The following is a 15,469-nucleotide window of genomic DNA, read 5'->3' on the forward strand; positions in this document are numbered from 1 at the left end:
AAAGACAATTTGTTTTCAGTTTGATAATCTCGTCAGCTCACTCGATTTGATGGTTGTCAACGAGTTTGTGAACGAGAACGCCTTTTTGAGGTCCTTTAACATCTTTGACCGGAATAAGTAAGAATGATTGAATCAGTTTTGAAAAAAAGGATATAACATTTTTACTATATCACTCAGATCAATCTTGATTGATTTAACAATTCACCTAGGATAAATTGCTTTCAAAACATTTTCGATTTTACTCACAATACCATACTAGAGTTCACGACTTATTAATTCAGACAATCTGAAATAAGCTTAGCTGGAGTTTACCCATCTACCATATTTCTTTCGGCGCATTTGATGTCCGGTCACGTTCGTTTATTTGTCCATTATCCGATACATATTACACTAAATCATGAGAGGCGTAACCATAAATCATATATATATAAAATCGCAAACATCCTTGAAACTGTTCAATCTAGAAGAATTTGGTGAACAACCCTTGACTCCTCGAAGTAGTCGAAGTTCCTTTAGCGTCTTTCTGCAGATTTACCAAACTCTGCAAAGATCTCATGACCTATATGAAATTTAGTATAAATTAGCAATTCTATAGATTTCATATAAACTCCACAAAGAATCGCTGAAGGGACTTACAGATTCCAACTTGTCTTTCCTTTCTTGTAAATCTAAATGTTGTTTTATTTTCGGATTCTCTCTTGCAAATTTAGCTATTTCATCTCTCTAAGAAAGGGACTTCATTAGCCAAAAAACACCTCCAAATCAATTCTTTGAAAGTATATATCGCTCACATCAAGATCGTATAATATCCTCGAGTCAATCTCTCTTGGGAGTTGGTAAAAGAATTGTTCAAGCAGTTCAATATTAATAAACATCGTACTGGTATAAGCCAATTTATCTGCTACTACAGCTAAGAAAGCTTCGGGACAGAAAGCAGATTGATCAGGTCCTAATTTACATCGACGTGATTTTAAGGCTTGTTGTCGGATTTTCAGAAGGTTGAGGCGATTCGAAAGTAACAAGGCGTGTCGACCTGACAACAATTATCAGCGTCAATTTCACTCTCTATCAATCCGCAGAGCTGGGATTTGCGCCAACGATTTGAGCCTTTATCAGACTTACCATCGATTATTTGTGCAGGTGAATATTTGTAGGCATCCAATACCGGTGCCCCTTCTTCTAACACACCATCTTCTACTTCAGTTCCACCAACGGCGCCAGCAGAGAACCTTCTCTTTTTTCTGTCATCTTCCCATTTCTCTAGTTCACCTACATGCCTAATGAGCGAATTCAATTTCCTTGATCCACCCAACTTGTTCTTGATATCGTTCAACTTATCGTCGCATCTTTTGATTTCTTGAGTAAATTTCAGTTCTGATCGTTCTCTGCCTATATTCCATTCTCGATCATCCACCTCAACTTCATATTTGTAAGGTTTGATACAATTCTCAACCTGATCAGCAGTGAGTCCCATTCTTTCTCTCAATATCGCATGGCTGAATTCAGTTATCCTCTCTGACACTGAAGGATGGAAAGTGAATGGTTCTCCAGTTGCTATTGAGTCTATCAATTGTCTTAAACCTTCAGCTACTAATCCAGTAGAATCTCTCCCTACACCAGATTTTGTTAAGAGAGAACTAGCAGTTTCAAGCTTGTATTTCCAATATGTATCTAATTCTTCCGAAGTCAATTTCTTATCCTCAGCTAATTTCGCTAATTCCAACGTTCGTGGGTCATCCCAGTACAATCGCTCCATAATATTCATTACCTTTTCATCTAACATATCTTTCAGCTTCGACCTGACAGCAGGTTTCGTAAATTGTGCTGTATACTCCTTGAATCGCGCTTTGAGTGCATCTATAGTTTCCGCCATGTAAGATTCAGAAGTAATACGTCGATCGTTGTATTGTACTTTGAATTGGTAGCTCGCTTCTTCCAATTCCAGCTGAACGGCATTTGTGATACCGTGAAGACTTGATGACATACTTGTCTCTAATACATCCATGAGTCGCCGGCGTAAAGTATCGGTGCCAACCATTGCTTTCTTATCTCTGCCAAAGTATTTCGCATTCTCACCTCCGAAAAACTCTTCTTCCCTGCGCAAGACAGCACCGGTAACATTTGGTGTTTCCTTATCTCCTCTTATCGATCTAAAAACCCCCGTCGTGGGTGGTGCTTTGCACACAACACCAACATATCCCAGATGTAGAGGATATCTTTCACCTCTAACGATAGTAGCTCCATGTTCTGGCTTGACGAGATCCATCTTCGTGACCACTCCTATCGTCCTCGTACCTAGAGGGTCTACTCTTCTGCTAGCCCGTAAAGCGGGCGAGTTGGCCAGATCCACATCTGCAGCGCATACAGCTAAAATGATATTGGGTTCCCGTATGTACTTGTCGCACAAGCCGGAAATTTTGTCTTTTAGCTCTTCAGGTTGATCCATCGAGCTGATCTGTATGTATCCCGGTAAGTCAATAAGCGTCAAGTCTGGTACATGTGGTGAATGTATTTGCAGATGAATTGGATCATCAGATACAGCTAACTCGGGCGGGACTGAAAGGTTGAGATCGGTGAGAGTCTTTTGAATGGTTGCGAAGGAAGTTATCTTTCCCATTCCCGGCATATTGGGAAATACACCGTATTCTGCTGGGGTGGAGGAAGAAGAAGCGGCATTAGGAGGAGTATTGATCAACGTAAGTTCAATAGGTCGTCGGGTTACCATGTTATCGCCTCTTTATCAAGCCCATTATCAGCTTAGCTAACTACAATAGTTGGAGAGAAGCTGGCATAACTCACTTTGGAAGGAACTCGTGTCCAACAATAGCTTCAAGTACACTACTTTTTCCAGAACTTTGACTTCCTATCACCACTATAGAGGGTAATTGCAACGCCTCACTTTGATCGACGCTAAGAAGAACCGATCTGATCTCAATCAGTTTCCGTGTAAGTTGAAGTAAATGATGATCGTCTCCTCCGCCAGAACTGAATGGATCCGAGACCTTTTCTTCTTTCTGCGAGCTGACCGCAGCAGCGCCTATTAGTCCTAAAAGAGCTTCTTCTCCGTTATTAGGAGATTTCGGTTCACCGGGACCCTCTCCCGGATCCCATCTTTCTTCTCTTCCTTTCGAGCTGGAATTCGAGCTTGAGGTATTTTCGCTTTGAGGAGATTTCGCAAATTGCGCAGAGAAAGCATCCCACCATTCCTTAGTCCCGTTCTTAAATGCCTCAGCAGTATCTTGAACACCATGACTCGTGTCCGAGAGTTTTCCTTGTAATTGAGAGCCTAAAGAAGCTCCCAGATCCGCTGCTGTATTGAAACCGTCCGCGGCTGAGTTATATGCTGAAGAGAATTTATCGGATACGTTGGATAGTATTTCTGAAGTAGCATTTCGAACACCTGCGGGACGAAGGAAGCGATGGTCAGCAACATCTACAGGATAAAATTATCTACAGTCTAGAATCCCTAAGTCTTCCTCGTCCATTGCACAGCCAGGGGAACTTTCAAGCTATCTGAGCATGCGACCATTTTATAGCAAACATTTGTTCGTTGACATCCATTTTACTCCTGTTTGGTCCAGCTATTATACTTTGCAAAAGCATATTCTGCTAGATGCATGCGAGAATCTGATAAAATACTCACCTTCGAGTTTATAGTTCGCATATCCTAAACCTCCAGCACCAATAGCAGCCCCATAAGCTGGTATTCTAAACGCACGAGCCATGGCTCTTGGTATAGATGAAAATGATATAGCTCGAACGTGAACATTTCTTGTTGTCGTTATAATAGGCGTTCGAGGTAATAGATTAGGTCTTGGTCTAATCTGATTGAGTATATATGGTCTACTCGATAAAGGTAATTTACGAAGCATATTCAGTGAGTATTTCTGATTGTAATTGTTGTGAATTTGTAGCAAGTCGAATTTATAGCGAAGAAATCGTCGAAGCAATTTCGTAGGCTATGCAAGCCCTTTCCTAATTAGTGGTTTACCGCGTTTGTTCTATACCGAGTTTTATATTTGTTTGTTGATAGTGACTTGGTATAATATAGCTCATTATAAGATATCGTCATTAGCAAAGTTAATGTTTTTAATGACATGTATATGGGATTTTATCGATGACGGGTGGCAACGGCGCGTACTCAAATATCGGCAAGATGAGCTCATGGTATACAGATATTACGTAACACATAATTGTAAATCTCGGTCTCGAATGTTAACATCATGGCATGAATAGAGAGTATTTGACGATGTTGCATAGAGAATCTAGCGAAGAATTACGAAGATATCTGAATTCCAAGGCAAAGTGTGCTGAGAGACGACGTCGGGACGGAATCCAGCTTTGTACCAAATGACGCTCGATGAAATTTGAAGAATACTGACAGGTCATGACTATGCCCGCGGACGAAGCCAGATGCCAAAGGAAAATGCATGATAAGACCCGGTTATTCTAAGTGCTACAAATCAGAGAGACATTCTACTGCCTCATTATGCCATTATAGAAACAGACCTGTGAATATTGAGAAATGGATTTTCATGGATTCTTGAATTGATTGAGACGAAAGGGTAATCTTTGATTTCTGGTATTCTATATTCTAAACTTCAGACCGCTTGTGCTATCTTCCTGTCTAGACAGTTTAAAAAATCTCTTCATCACTACTACGTTGTCTACCATGTCTAGCTATATGTTTGAGAGCACTCGAGCGTTCATCTTGAAAATGCTTTTCCAAATGTGTTTTCAATTTAGGTATATTACTTATAAATTCATCGCATTTATGACAAGTTAGAGGTGTATTCAAAAGTTGTTCAGCTCCTGATAAAGCCTAATAAACATGATTAAAATATTAGCTATCTTCATTTTTAGTAGAACATTAATCCTTCGTAATTGAGGGAACAGAAAAAAACCATACATCAACTCTTTCTTGCATATTAGAATCATCTTCTATCCATCTTTGAACTTCCATTATAGGTATGAAAAAACCTAAATCTGGTCTAAAAGAATTATGATGTTTTTTAGTTTTTAAAGATGGTGATATTCTATCATCTGAAATCACATGTAAATGAACATGTCTAAATCAATTCAACTATTAGCTTTCAGTATTTCTTTTATAGTACGATTGTTAACTCGCTTCATAGAGGGGATAGCATGAAAACCAATATCAACTTTCCATTCAAAACCTTCAGATTTTAACATTTCATCACGTATCATCTCTTCAACTTCATTTGCCATATTATTCATGTTTTGTAAAATTTCTTCTCTTGCAGAAGGTGTAGTTTTCAATAAAATTGATTTTAGATCATTCAAAGAATTAAGAGAAGTGATTGATTCCTTTGATTCTGGATCTGATTGAGGTGGAAATGGATAACGAGGTAAGACTAAAAAATGATATTTTGCTTTTGGGTAAGCATCAAATACCGCTAAACAAGTTTTAGAAGATAAAAGAAGTGTTGAGGCGGACAGTGAATTTTGAGGATTTGGCAAAGTTGCGTAATTCCTTAAAGCGTCAAGTGACGGTCCAACCATTGAAAACAAACTGCTAGTCCTTTTATGTTTATTCAGTCGTCCAAGTGTGGTAGATTGGCGCCTCGAAGGTCCACTGGAAGAGATTTCCCGATTGGAACCGATAGATGTGGGCTGAAGTCGTTGTTCCTCGTTTGGTTCACCGATTTGAGTGGTAGAAGGGTTCGGCGCAGTATCCCTTGGAGATGTCTCTGTACTAGAGGAGTTAGACGAAATGGGGGCGAAACAATTACCCATAACGAGGCAAGAAGACAGATGGTGAATGTGGCGGAGATATCGAGATGTTGAGATATCGGAGTAAAATCAATTGTTGTCCGAGATTGGGTTACGGAAGGTATTGTTTTATCGATAAGATATGTTAAAGCCGCCACATGTTGAAGAGCGGGAGGTCGATATTCAGACCAAGTATAAAAAGCATAGCGAAAATAGATCAAATTTGAATCAGCATACCGACCTTGCACGATTCTATAGCAAAAGGTATATAAAGAACAGTGAATGAGAAGATAGATGTGAGACGCAAAAAATTGAAAAAATTTCTATAATATTCTGATATAGCGGATTTGCTTATTCAAGTTTAAAACAGAAAGCCGAATAAGCAAAATGCAAACAAGTGATCGATCGGGAACACAATCAGATAAGGGTAACACGTAAAACAAAGTCTATCTTATTACGCGGCAGAGGGTATGAGATATTGGTTGCTTCGAAAGTGAAGTGCGGGGTAAAAGGGGTGAGAGGTTATTTGCTTGTTCACCAGAAATGATTGAAGGAGATTTGTATCCGGCTCACAATCTATCATGAACAAGAGGGTTAATCCCGAATAGTCAAGATGAGATAGGAAACAGAAGGGTGTGAAAGAACTAGGAAAAACTAATAAATTTCACAAATGACCATCGAAGTTTTTTCACTATCATGCTCTTCCCCTGTAAAAGCCAAAAAAAACAAAAAGTTGAACGATATCTTAAAAGGGGTAAAACCGTATAAACAAGCTGTGGCTTAAGGGATTGCGAATAGTCATTTGCCTCGCAGCTTGTCCAACAAGTAACAATTGTGGAGCGATTTATTTAGTGTTGATCGAAAATCAGAAATTCTAGAATACATCGATTGGAACGTATGCGGATGATTGAGCGTAAAATTCGTTATTCCGCGAGACTCATTTCGGCGTGAGTGGAGCTTTCTTACAGGGTTATATAACTCTGTAGTCTAGTCCCACATGGACGCGTATATGAAGGACGGGTGTGATGATGTGTGAAAGATATTAGATCTCAAGATCACTCACCCGGTATTCCACTTTTCGAATGTAGAAGCTCCTCTTGGAAGTGTTTTTTGCTGAACTGGAATAATCAGAAGTTTATGAGACTTGTTTTGAGGTCGAGGAGCCGTCAAAAATGTTTACTTTATTCCGAGCTATCCCTGGAGTCCAGACCTACGCCATGTAAAGAAGTATTGTAAGCTTGAAAAGAGGTACGAGAAGATGATTATAAGGGACAAAAACAAATTAAAAATCGGATGCAGGGTTTCAGGTTCATAATCTCATGCAGAATATATTTGTGTTGTTAGCTCTGGAATTAAACTTGTGCAGAAAGGTCGATCACAATTCTTGATATGACGTAATGATCATTTCAAGTGGCGTTTCACTTGTTCACCGAAACTCGAAGATTGTATATTGAATTACCTGAATGTGAACCGATAAATCATCCTGACTTTAGATGAAAACTGGTTGGTATTTCTTGAGACAGCTATGAACATACATTTGAAACGCATAACAGCAAAACCTATGAAGAGTGTTTGAACGTATTTACGTGAATATAATTCAACCGCTGGAAATTGATACATATCCTGCTGCAACGTGATAGTTGAGAAGTGTAACTTGTGTATCCAATTTGCCGGACATCTAATTCAACATCGAGACTCCTAAAAATTTGACAAGACGAGAAGAATTCTTGTTCATGTTCGACTAGAGTATGCTTAGACAAGTGCACAAATCTAAGATATTTCATCCGGCAATTCTCTCAGGACATAAAAAAGTTGGTTTTCACAATCCTCATCACTAATTATGACTAGACAGTACGCTAGTCAGCCCGTGGTGATGACTCGTTAGGAAAGCAGCTAGATTCACTCAATAGAGGTCATATACGTCAATCACAACATAAAGCTTGGAGGTTCTTCTCGGCCGTATCTCGAACTTTCCCACGATAGCTATAAGAAAATATCCGTATCGACCGAGAAATGCGAGTGGAGGTTGACCACTCATTGACGGTTATGATCAGATGACATGTTTAACGTGGACAATTTACGACATTCCTCTATTTTTACTTCGTTATACAGCATTTTAACGGTGTATGCTTCTCCATACTAGCTCATGGACTCGGGTAACAATTTAACCCAGTTATCTAGCTACGGGGAATCGAAAATGAAGATTACGGTTATACATTAAACTCGCCTAAAAATTCATAACAAGTAACATGTGGTAAATAGTTTGACTGCGTACGGTGATAGAATAATGATGATGTGGGGAAGATATGTATAGATACGGTATTTGGATAAGAGATATAACCGGAAGAATGACAACTAAATCGTATAATGACGATGTATCGTATATTCATCAAAATACTACCATACAGTGTAGGAATATCAGCAGCTCATAGCTAGACTTTAGTCCGACGTTTACCGAAAATATTGTACTTCCTCTTGATCTCTTGACTTCAATGTATATCATTCCCTAAAAGGTATAAGAGAAAAGAACTTCCACAATGTCATCCCTCTTGCGCTCTCGTCTCATCTCTTCCAAGAATATTCTAAGAAATATCAATTACACTCGTCAATTTAGTTCAACATCCTCCAACATGGTCAAAGTAAGTACCTATCACTTCTTCCACTCGTGGATAAGGTTCGAGCTCTATGTTAGGTCTTAGCTGACTTGAAACTATTCTTGAAGGTCCTTGCTGTACTATACAAAGGTGGTCAAGGTCAGTACAGTCTATACAAAGCCGGCTTTGTATTCAACTGCTGATTATAGTTCATGATACGAGTAGCCGCCCAAGAGGAACCTCGTCTTCTAGGTACAATTGAAAACAGTCTTGGAATCTCCGATTGGCTCAAGAAAGAAGGTCATGAGTGAGTCTCACTTTTACTTTGTGATGTCATATCATTATTATGTATTACACGATGCTGACTTGCTTTTGGCTAGATTCATCGTTACTGACGATAAAGAAGGACCTAATTCAGAATTTCAGAAACACATTGCTGATGTGGGTCTCCTACTTCTTACTTCTATTCAATACTTTACTTGTTTCGAAGTTTCTTGCTTAGACTGAACGATATTGATATCAACTCTTTTGATTTAGGCGGAAATCCTCGTGACTACACCTTTCCACCCAGGATACCTTACGGCCGATCTCATTGACAAAGCAAAGAATCTTAAGCTTTGTGTTACTGCAGGTGTCGGATCTGAGTAAGCGTGCTTTCCTCCTTTCTTTCATAAGGAACTTCGATCTGACTTGTATTTATGCGCAGCCATATCGATCTTAATGCTGCCAATAAGAAGAATATTACCGTTGCTGAGGTAAGTTTGACTTTCAGGTTGTCTTCCAAAAGTAGTGGCTTATAATCTCCTCAAATAATTAGGTATCTGGATCAAATGTGGTTTCAGTAGCCGAGTAAATATCTAATCTCCACTTACCATAACAAGTTTTTTTTTCGAAATACAATACTGATGATAATAATCTATAAAATAGACACGTAGTGATGTCAATTCTTTTACTTGTTCGAAATTTCGTACCAGCACATGAACAAATCGTATCAGATGATTGGAACGTTGCAGAAATTGCAAGAAACGCATTTGATCTTGAAGGTAAAACTATTGGAACTGTTGGATGTGGTAGAATTGGTTATAGAGTTTTAGAAAGATTACAAGGTTTTAATTGTAAAGAATTATTATGGTTTGATTATACTGATTTACCTGAAGGTAAATTTAGCTTTTTTTTTTATTCATATCATCAAATGATAAACTTTTATTTCTTTTAAATATTATAATTTTTTTTAATTGATTTTTTTGAAAAATTATCAAATGTAGATAAAAAGAAGGAAGAATTTAAAAGAGTTGAAAAATTAGAAGATATGTTAGCAAAATGTGATGTTGTTACTATTGTAAGTTTCATTCAAATTACAATTTTTTCAAATTCATAAAATACAATCTAATCTTTTTTTAATTTTTTGTAGAATTGCCCACTTCATGAAAAGACTAAAGGACTTTTCAATGATGAAATGATTTCCAAAATGAAAAAAGGAGCTTGGTTAGTCAATACTGCTCGTGGAGCTATTTGTGATCGAGATGCAGTGAAAAAAGCCCTTGAAAGTGGTCATTTGAATGGTTACGCTGGGGGTAAGTTATACTGCGCATTCCTTCTTTAAAGATACCTGCTAATTCTTATCGTATAAAAAACAGATGTATGGGGTGAGCGACAAATTTACAACGAAAAAGAAAAACAGTCTTAAACATGAAAACTGATGTTTCATTGTTATCAATTCAGATGTTCAACCTTCTCCTAAAGATCATCCTTGGAGACACGCTTTCAACACTCTTGGAGGTGGAAATGGTATGGTACCTCACTGTGAGTAAATGATTATATACTAGTTTTACCATCTTTATTATTTATCATAATTAGAAATAATAACTCAATTACTGAATCCATATTCCTTTTTTAGACTCCGGTACGACCCTAGATGCTCAAGCTAGATACGCCAATGGAGCAAAGGATATCATCCAGAGGTATTTTGCAGGAAAAGAACAAGAACCTGCTAATTTGATCGTGGTCAATGGTGATGTAAGTTATCCCTTTCCCCTTTCTAGTTCCTCAACGGACTAAAGCTAAACCTGTTCATCATGATCATATAGTACGCTTCTAAGGCTTACGGTCAAAGGGATAATAAGAATAAGGCTACAGGTCAAAAACCTGCTGGACCTTAAGTGTTTCGACGCGTAAATTCAAATTCTAACTTATGGAAAGATGTAGAGATGAGTAAGAAAGAAAAAAGCAAAGATGTGAGAAGAGGCGAATTCCATATGTCGTAAAGAAGTATTTTTTCAATGTATGAGTAGTTGCAAGAGAGAATCTGAATGTATACAAGTGTTCATCTATGGAAAAAGTCTATGCATGTTCCAATTTGACGATATGTCAGAAAAGGAGTGATTTCGTGAGATATGTGGTAAGATTCAGGATGGTCTGAATCTCTTGGATGCGATTTATGAATTATGCTATACTATAAAATGGTATATTGATCAGCGATGAATAACATTTCGAGCAGGAACTCTTAATCAAACAAATGGATTTCGCAATGAATCGTAATTGAGACAAACAAAGATTTATTTTCGATTAAAGTGAATTAGGATGAGAGAATTAATCAAAACTTACCTATACAACTAATTTATATCCTTATACAAAAATGCCTGTATTATCCAAAATTGAATTCCGACTAATATGGTATATACCTATGGAAGACAAAAAAAAAATAGAGAAATTAATCGATTTATTTATTTCTTTTTACAAAATTCAATTTCAATTAATCTTTGTTTTTTTTATTAATAATTTACTTACTTTTATTTTTATTTTGATTTTTTTAACGTTCTTCAAGAAATCTTCTTTTCCCACGTTGATTCATTAAAATAACAACTTCACTATTTTTAATTTTTTGTTGATTTTGATTTTCAATTTGATTTTGATTTTGATTTAAAAATGAATGATGTGAATCTAATTTTGCTTCACCATGAGATTTTACAGGACATGGAAATGCAACTACTATAAATGCACCTAAAAATGTAGCTGTAAATAAAGTTGATAATATTGATCTTTGACGTGGTTTAAAATGACTAAGAAGTAAAGGTGCCATTTTTATTTTTTGAAAATTAAACGAATTGAGAAAGAATGATTTATTTGGTTTTTAGTTTCAGTTGTGAATAAGTGAATTTATTTAGGAATTGATTTATTTGAGTTCAATGTTATCGTTTGGTTGAGTTTATCTCGAATCGGATAGTTGATTTTATGAATTTAATATTATTGATGTTTTTTAAATTAAATGTACTGTAATAAAATCAAAGAATCGATCAAAAGGTTTAAAGTGGATTGGACCGTAATAGTAATAGTAGTAGTAGTAGCGTATACTTCCGAATAACCAACAACAAATCACTTAAATCCAATTTTAATCTTTTATTTTGAATTTATTATATTTTATCCCGGTAAAATGACGTAAATCCCACGTTATCATTATCAGTAATCCTCGATATACTGAATCCCATCTGAATCAAGATACCAATGCTTTTCAATGCTATATGTTTTGAAGTTGATTTGATGCATTATACATTATATTATCTGTGCTATGTGATATCCTATTAAATTAAATTATACTTTATATTCTGAAGATCGCTTTCATTCATTACAAATTCGAGAAAAGGTCGTATTTGTTTTACGCTCTGACGTAAATAGTTTCAATACCAAATCCACAATCTAATTGTTGACCACCTGTAATTTGATTATTATCAAAACATGAACATTCATATTGAAATTTATCAGAGTCATCATTATATTCAGGTCTAATAGCAATTGATTGAGTAGTATCATTAGGACAATTTATAAGACATTCAACGGGATTATTTGATGTAAAATTACTTGAAGATATTGAAATAGGAGGTAAAATACAAGTTGAAATTTTATATAATGATTTAAGGTATTCTACCTATTTTTTTTTTTTATAAAATTAAATTAAATTAATTAATTTATTTAAAACGATTTTATTTTTCCATAACTATCAAAATAAAAAAAAAGGCTTACAGAAGTATCATCATTTAATCTACAATTTCCTTTTTCATCAATTGAATAAACTATTTCATCAGAAGTAGGTGAATCATTTAAAAAAGTACAATAACATTCATTTGTATTTTGTTTAAAAAATGATAAATCATTTTCAAAAGATAATGAACATTTTGACTAAATAAAATTATTTAGTAATTCTTTTAAAGGTATTTTATCAATTTGAATTTATGCACTTACACTACATTCTTCTTTTGTAGTTGCATTTATAGGTAAATTTTGAATTAAAGATGAAATTTTTGAATCAGATACACATGCTATATAAACAGGTGATCCAATTTTTTCAATTTGACGAGGTAAATTTATAGCATTTATACTTGAGATTAGAAAAATTGAAAATATTAAAATTGATAACATCTTATTATATTTTTTATTGAATATAAATACAATAGATGAAAAAAATCTGAATAAATCATAAATGTGTATAAATTAAGCTACTTCATATATATATATATATATTATGTTGAAATCATTTTGAATTTCATTTTTCAATTGATTATACTGACGTAGACAATTCATAATCTATTCAAAAAAAGTCATTTGATGAGTTGAGTTACCTTCTTTTTAGATCCTTTGATTGAACAGTATGACGTTTGATTATGATCTTATACATTCGGTTACCGAATTATACATACCCTACCTACATCATAGTATAATTTTAAAGATGGGATGTATCATATTATTTGGTTAGCTTAAAATCATGGAATTTTTAGTCGAGGAACATGTATAATAGGGTAATATTAAAGGATTGGCGAATGATTTTTAAACAGATTCGGTCATCTCCGAATGATCATCAATCAAAAGATAGAAATTTAATCATAATAACATCAATACTACGATGTCTTCCCATTTAAAGCATGTAAATTAATTATGTATTATGTGTATTATCCATTTAATCTGAATATATCCAGAATTGCTGATTGCTATTACTCTATAACAATAGTCTTTCCTGCTGGTAATACACAAAATTGATCCTCTGTAACGTCTAATTTCTGTCTAGCAATTTCTAAATCTAATGGTGGTTTATTATCTAATTAAAAGGTCAAGATTTAGTTTTATCATCCTATTATCGATATTTTTATAATGTGCCGAAAGAAAAAATCCCACTTACAAGCTTCATCACTCATTAACCATGTACCCCAATGTACACCTACACTCTTTCCTACTTTCATCTGTAATGCCATACGTACTGCACCTTCAGGATCAGTATGCTGTAAATGCATATGCCATTTAGGTTCATAAGATCCTATAGGTATAGCTGCTAAATCTATTGGACCTAAAACCCTCCCGACTGCATGATATAATGTTGGTGAGTATCTGAATGACGGAAAAAATCAGCTATTCAATCCTTACTCGAAGAGAAAATGATTGAACTCACCCAGTATCACCTAGATGTATGAAAGACTTGGGTTTCTCAGTATGAGATTTGACATGAAATGCAGCCCAAAGTGTAGCATTGGTGTCTAGTGGTGATCTAGCTGACCAGTGCTATGCACATGAAACACATGTTAGCTTGACAACGGATCTCACCTGTAACAGGACCTGAACCTACCATATTGGGTACCGCCGTTATGGTATATACCTTATCTTTTTGACCAGGTCTAGATAATGTGTGATTCTTCTCTTCCCACCAGCTGCGATAGTGTCGCAATCAGCCGGTTCTCGAAGTGTTCTCTGCAATAATGGCACACATGGCAATTACACTCACTCTAATTCGGTTACTCTAGTCACACCGAACTTGCGTATAAAAGGTCCTACACCCTTGGGTACTACCCATTCACAACTATCTCCCAGTTCTATTATGGCCTCTGGATCAAGATGATCGAAATGGCTAATTTTATAGCGATGGTATATTAGCTCTAGCTCAAAGCTGGCGACGCAGACAACCAGGCTTACTTATGCGAGACCAAGACCACATCAACCCTTTTAAGTTCACTGAGTTCACACGGACTAGGCCGTAATCGTTGAGGAGCTATACGTGAAGGTAATGTTCGATCGGATAATGCAGGATCGGTTAGAATGGTTAGATTGTCAAGAGTTACGTATGATGTTGATTGGCCCAACTGATGCAAAGCGTTCATGAGTTAAATGACTATTAACCATTTCGAAAGTGCGCTTACCCATGTCAAGGTCAATTTATCAGTGACAGGCACGTCTGACCCTCCACTCCCCGGTTCTCTGGTCGTTGTAGGAGAAGGTGAGGTTGACGGGGTTTTGATCGAGGTTGAGGGGAAAAGCAGGGAGAAATCTGGTCTTTCGAGTGGTAAATCCGGTATTGGTCTCTCGGGAGGTACACCCCTGTAGTCAGTTTGACCGTTTTCAGCTGAAATCCGTTTGGTGCTTTGTCAGATCAACGGGCACTGACCCATTATAAAATAGCTTGAGGGTTATAGTCGATATTATAATTTTCCATAATGCCCATTCCTACATAGTGAATCGGATCAGCTCCTTGTTGTGTTCAGAAGTATAGGAAAAGTATCCTCCGAATTTGTTGCAAGTTCTAAAAACTCACCCAAGCACCTTGTTCTCTCCATTCTACATAAGGATTCCAATACCTTCCAGCAAAATTCAGACTCGAATATCTGTATTTACAACTCGAATCAGATACGAATACATCGCGTAGATTCATTTATACAGGGGACTAACCTTTTCTTCAAAGCTTCTCTTTCAATCTCTTCAGCAGGTTTACTAAAATCAGGTCCATCTCCAGGTAAACCCATCAAAGTGTTTGACAATTCCCTATTCCTGTCTCTAATATGTGATCTACGTAATGTATCAGTATATGCTATATATGAACACCTATGTCAACTTTTAGGCAAACTTATATTTTGATGGATTGAAGAATAAACTTACCATAATAACCTAACCATGCTCCTGTCCATGCTACAGGTAAGATAATGACAGCCCTTTTTAGACCGTATAAACTCGCCGCATACATCTTGAAGAGTATTGGCTTGAAGTTAATTGAATGCAAACTTGTATGTTATATCTTCATCTGTGATTCCAATCACCCGATACCTTGTGTATCTGGTCCCTCGCTTTGATCTTGTCCAGATATCCAGAGAAAAGATAGGTAAGAAGATGAT

At 36.2% G+C, this 15,469-nt stretch overlaps 6 protein-coding genes across 6 annotated transcripts; 1 reads left to right on the top strand and 5 right to left on the bottom strand.

Annotated features, from left to right (window-relative positions):
• Positions 1-460: 460 nt before the first annotated feature.
• Positions 461-3,872, bottom strand: I206_100348 (uncharacterized protein; the record flags this gene model as incomplete). The annotated part of the gene is made up of 6 exons (XM_019152752.1): positions 461-559; positions 637-723; positions 792-1,033; positions 1,123-2,735; positions 2,800-3,400; positions 3,644-3,872. The coding sequence occupies 6 exons, from the start codon at positions 3,870-3,872 to the stop codon at positions 461-463; spliced, it is 2,871 nt and encodes a 956-aa protein (XP_019014890.1).
• Positions 3,873-4,636: 764 nt separating this feature from the next.
• On the bottom strand, positions 4,637-5,757 carry I206_100349 (uncharacterized protein; the record flags this gene model as incomplete). The annotated part of the gene is made up of 3 exons (XM_070202179.1): positions 4,637-4,822; positions 4,910-5,069; positions 5,129-5,757. 3 exons carry the CDS (start codon positions 5,755-5,757, stop codon positions 4,637-4,639), a joined length of 975 nt encoding a protein of 324 aa, XP_070058280.1.
• A 2,513-nt stretch (positions 5,758-8,270) lies between these two features.
• I206_100350 (uncharacterized protein) lies at positions 8,271-10,486 on the top strand (the record flags this gene model as incomplete). Its single annotated transcript, XM_019152750.1, has 14 exons — positions 8,271-8,372; positions 8,426-8,486; positions 8,553-8,634; positions 8,708-8,768; positions 8,865-8,971; positions 9,034-9,082; positions 9,145-9,176; positions 9,255-9,484; positions 9,593-9,666; positions 9,739-9,901; positions 9,965-9,973; positions 10,050-10,130; positions 10,225-10,343; positions 10,415-10,486. The coding sequence occupies 14 exons, from the start codon at positions 8,271-8,273 to the stop codon at positions 10,484-10,486; spliced, it is 1,242 nt and encodes a 413-aa protein (XP_019014888.1).
• Positions 10,487-11,136: 650 nt separating this feature from the next.
• I206_100351 (uncharacterized protein) lies at positions 11,137-11,406 on the bottom strand (the record flags this gene model as incomplete). Its single annotated transcript, XM_019152749.1, has 1 exon — positions 11,137-11,406. One exon carries the CDS (start codon positions 11,404-11,406, stop codon positions 11,137-11,139), a length of 270 nt encoding a protein of 89 aa, XP_019014887.1.
• A 573-nt stretch (positions 11,407-11,979) lies between these two features.
• On the bottom strand, positions 11,980-12,740 carry I206_100352 (uncharacterized protein; the record flags this gene model as incomplete). The annotated part of the gene is made up of 3 exons (XM_019152748.1): positions 11,980-12,249; positions 12,345-12,500; positions 12,564-12,740. The coding sequence occupies 3 exons, from the start codon at positions 12,738-12,740 to the stop codon at positions 11,980-11,982; spliced, it is 603 nt and encodes a 200-aa protein (XP_019014886.1).
• Positions 12,741-13,309: 569 nt separating this feature from the next.
• Positions 13,310-15,321, bottom strand: I206_100353 (uncharacterized protein; the record flags this gene model as incomplete). The annotated part of the gene is made up of 11 exons (XM_019152747.1): positions 13,310-13,413; positions 13,495-13,700; positions 13,762-13,871; positions 13,936-14,017; positions 14,092-14,214; positions 14,280-14,446; positions 14,504-14,681; positions 14,749-14,807; positions 14,896-14,965; positions 15,030-15,168; positions 15,237-15,321. The coding sequence occupies 11 exons, from the start codon at positions 15,319-15,321 to the stop codon at positions 13,310-13,312; spliced, it is 1,323 nt and encodes a 440-aa protein (XP_019014885.1).
• Positions 15,322-15,469: the final 148 nt, after the last annotated feature.

Source organism: Kwoniella pini, chromosome 1 (genome assembly GCF_000512605.2).
Source record: "Kwoniella pini CBS 10737 chromosome 1, complete sequence".
NCBI lineage: Eukaryota > Fungi > Basidiomycota > Tremellomycetes > Tremellales > Cryptococcaceae > Kwoniella > Kwoniella pini.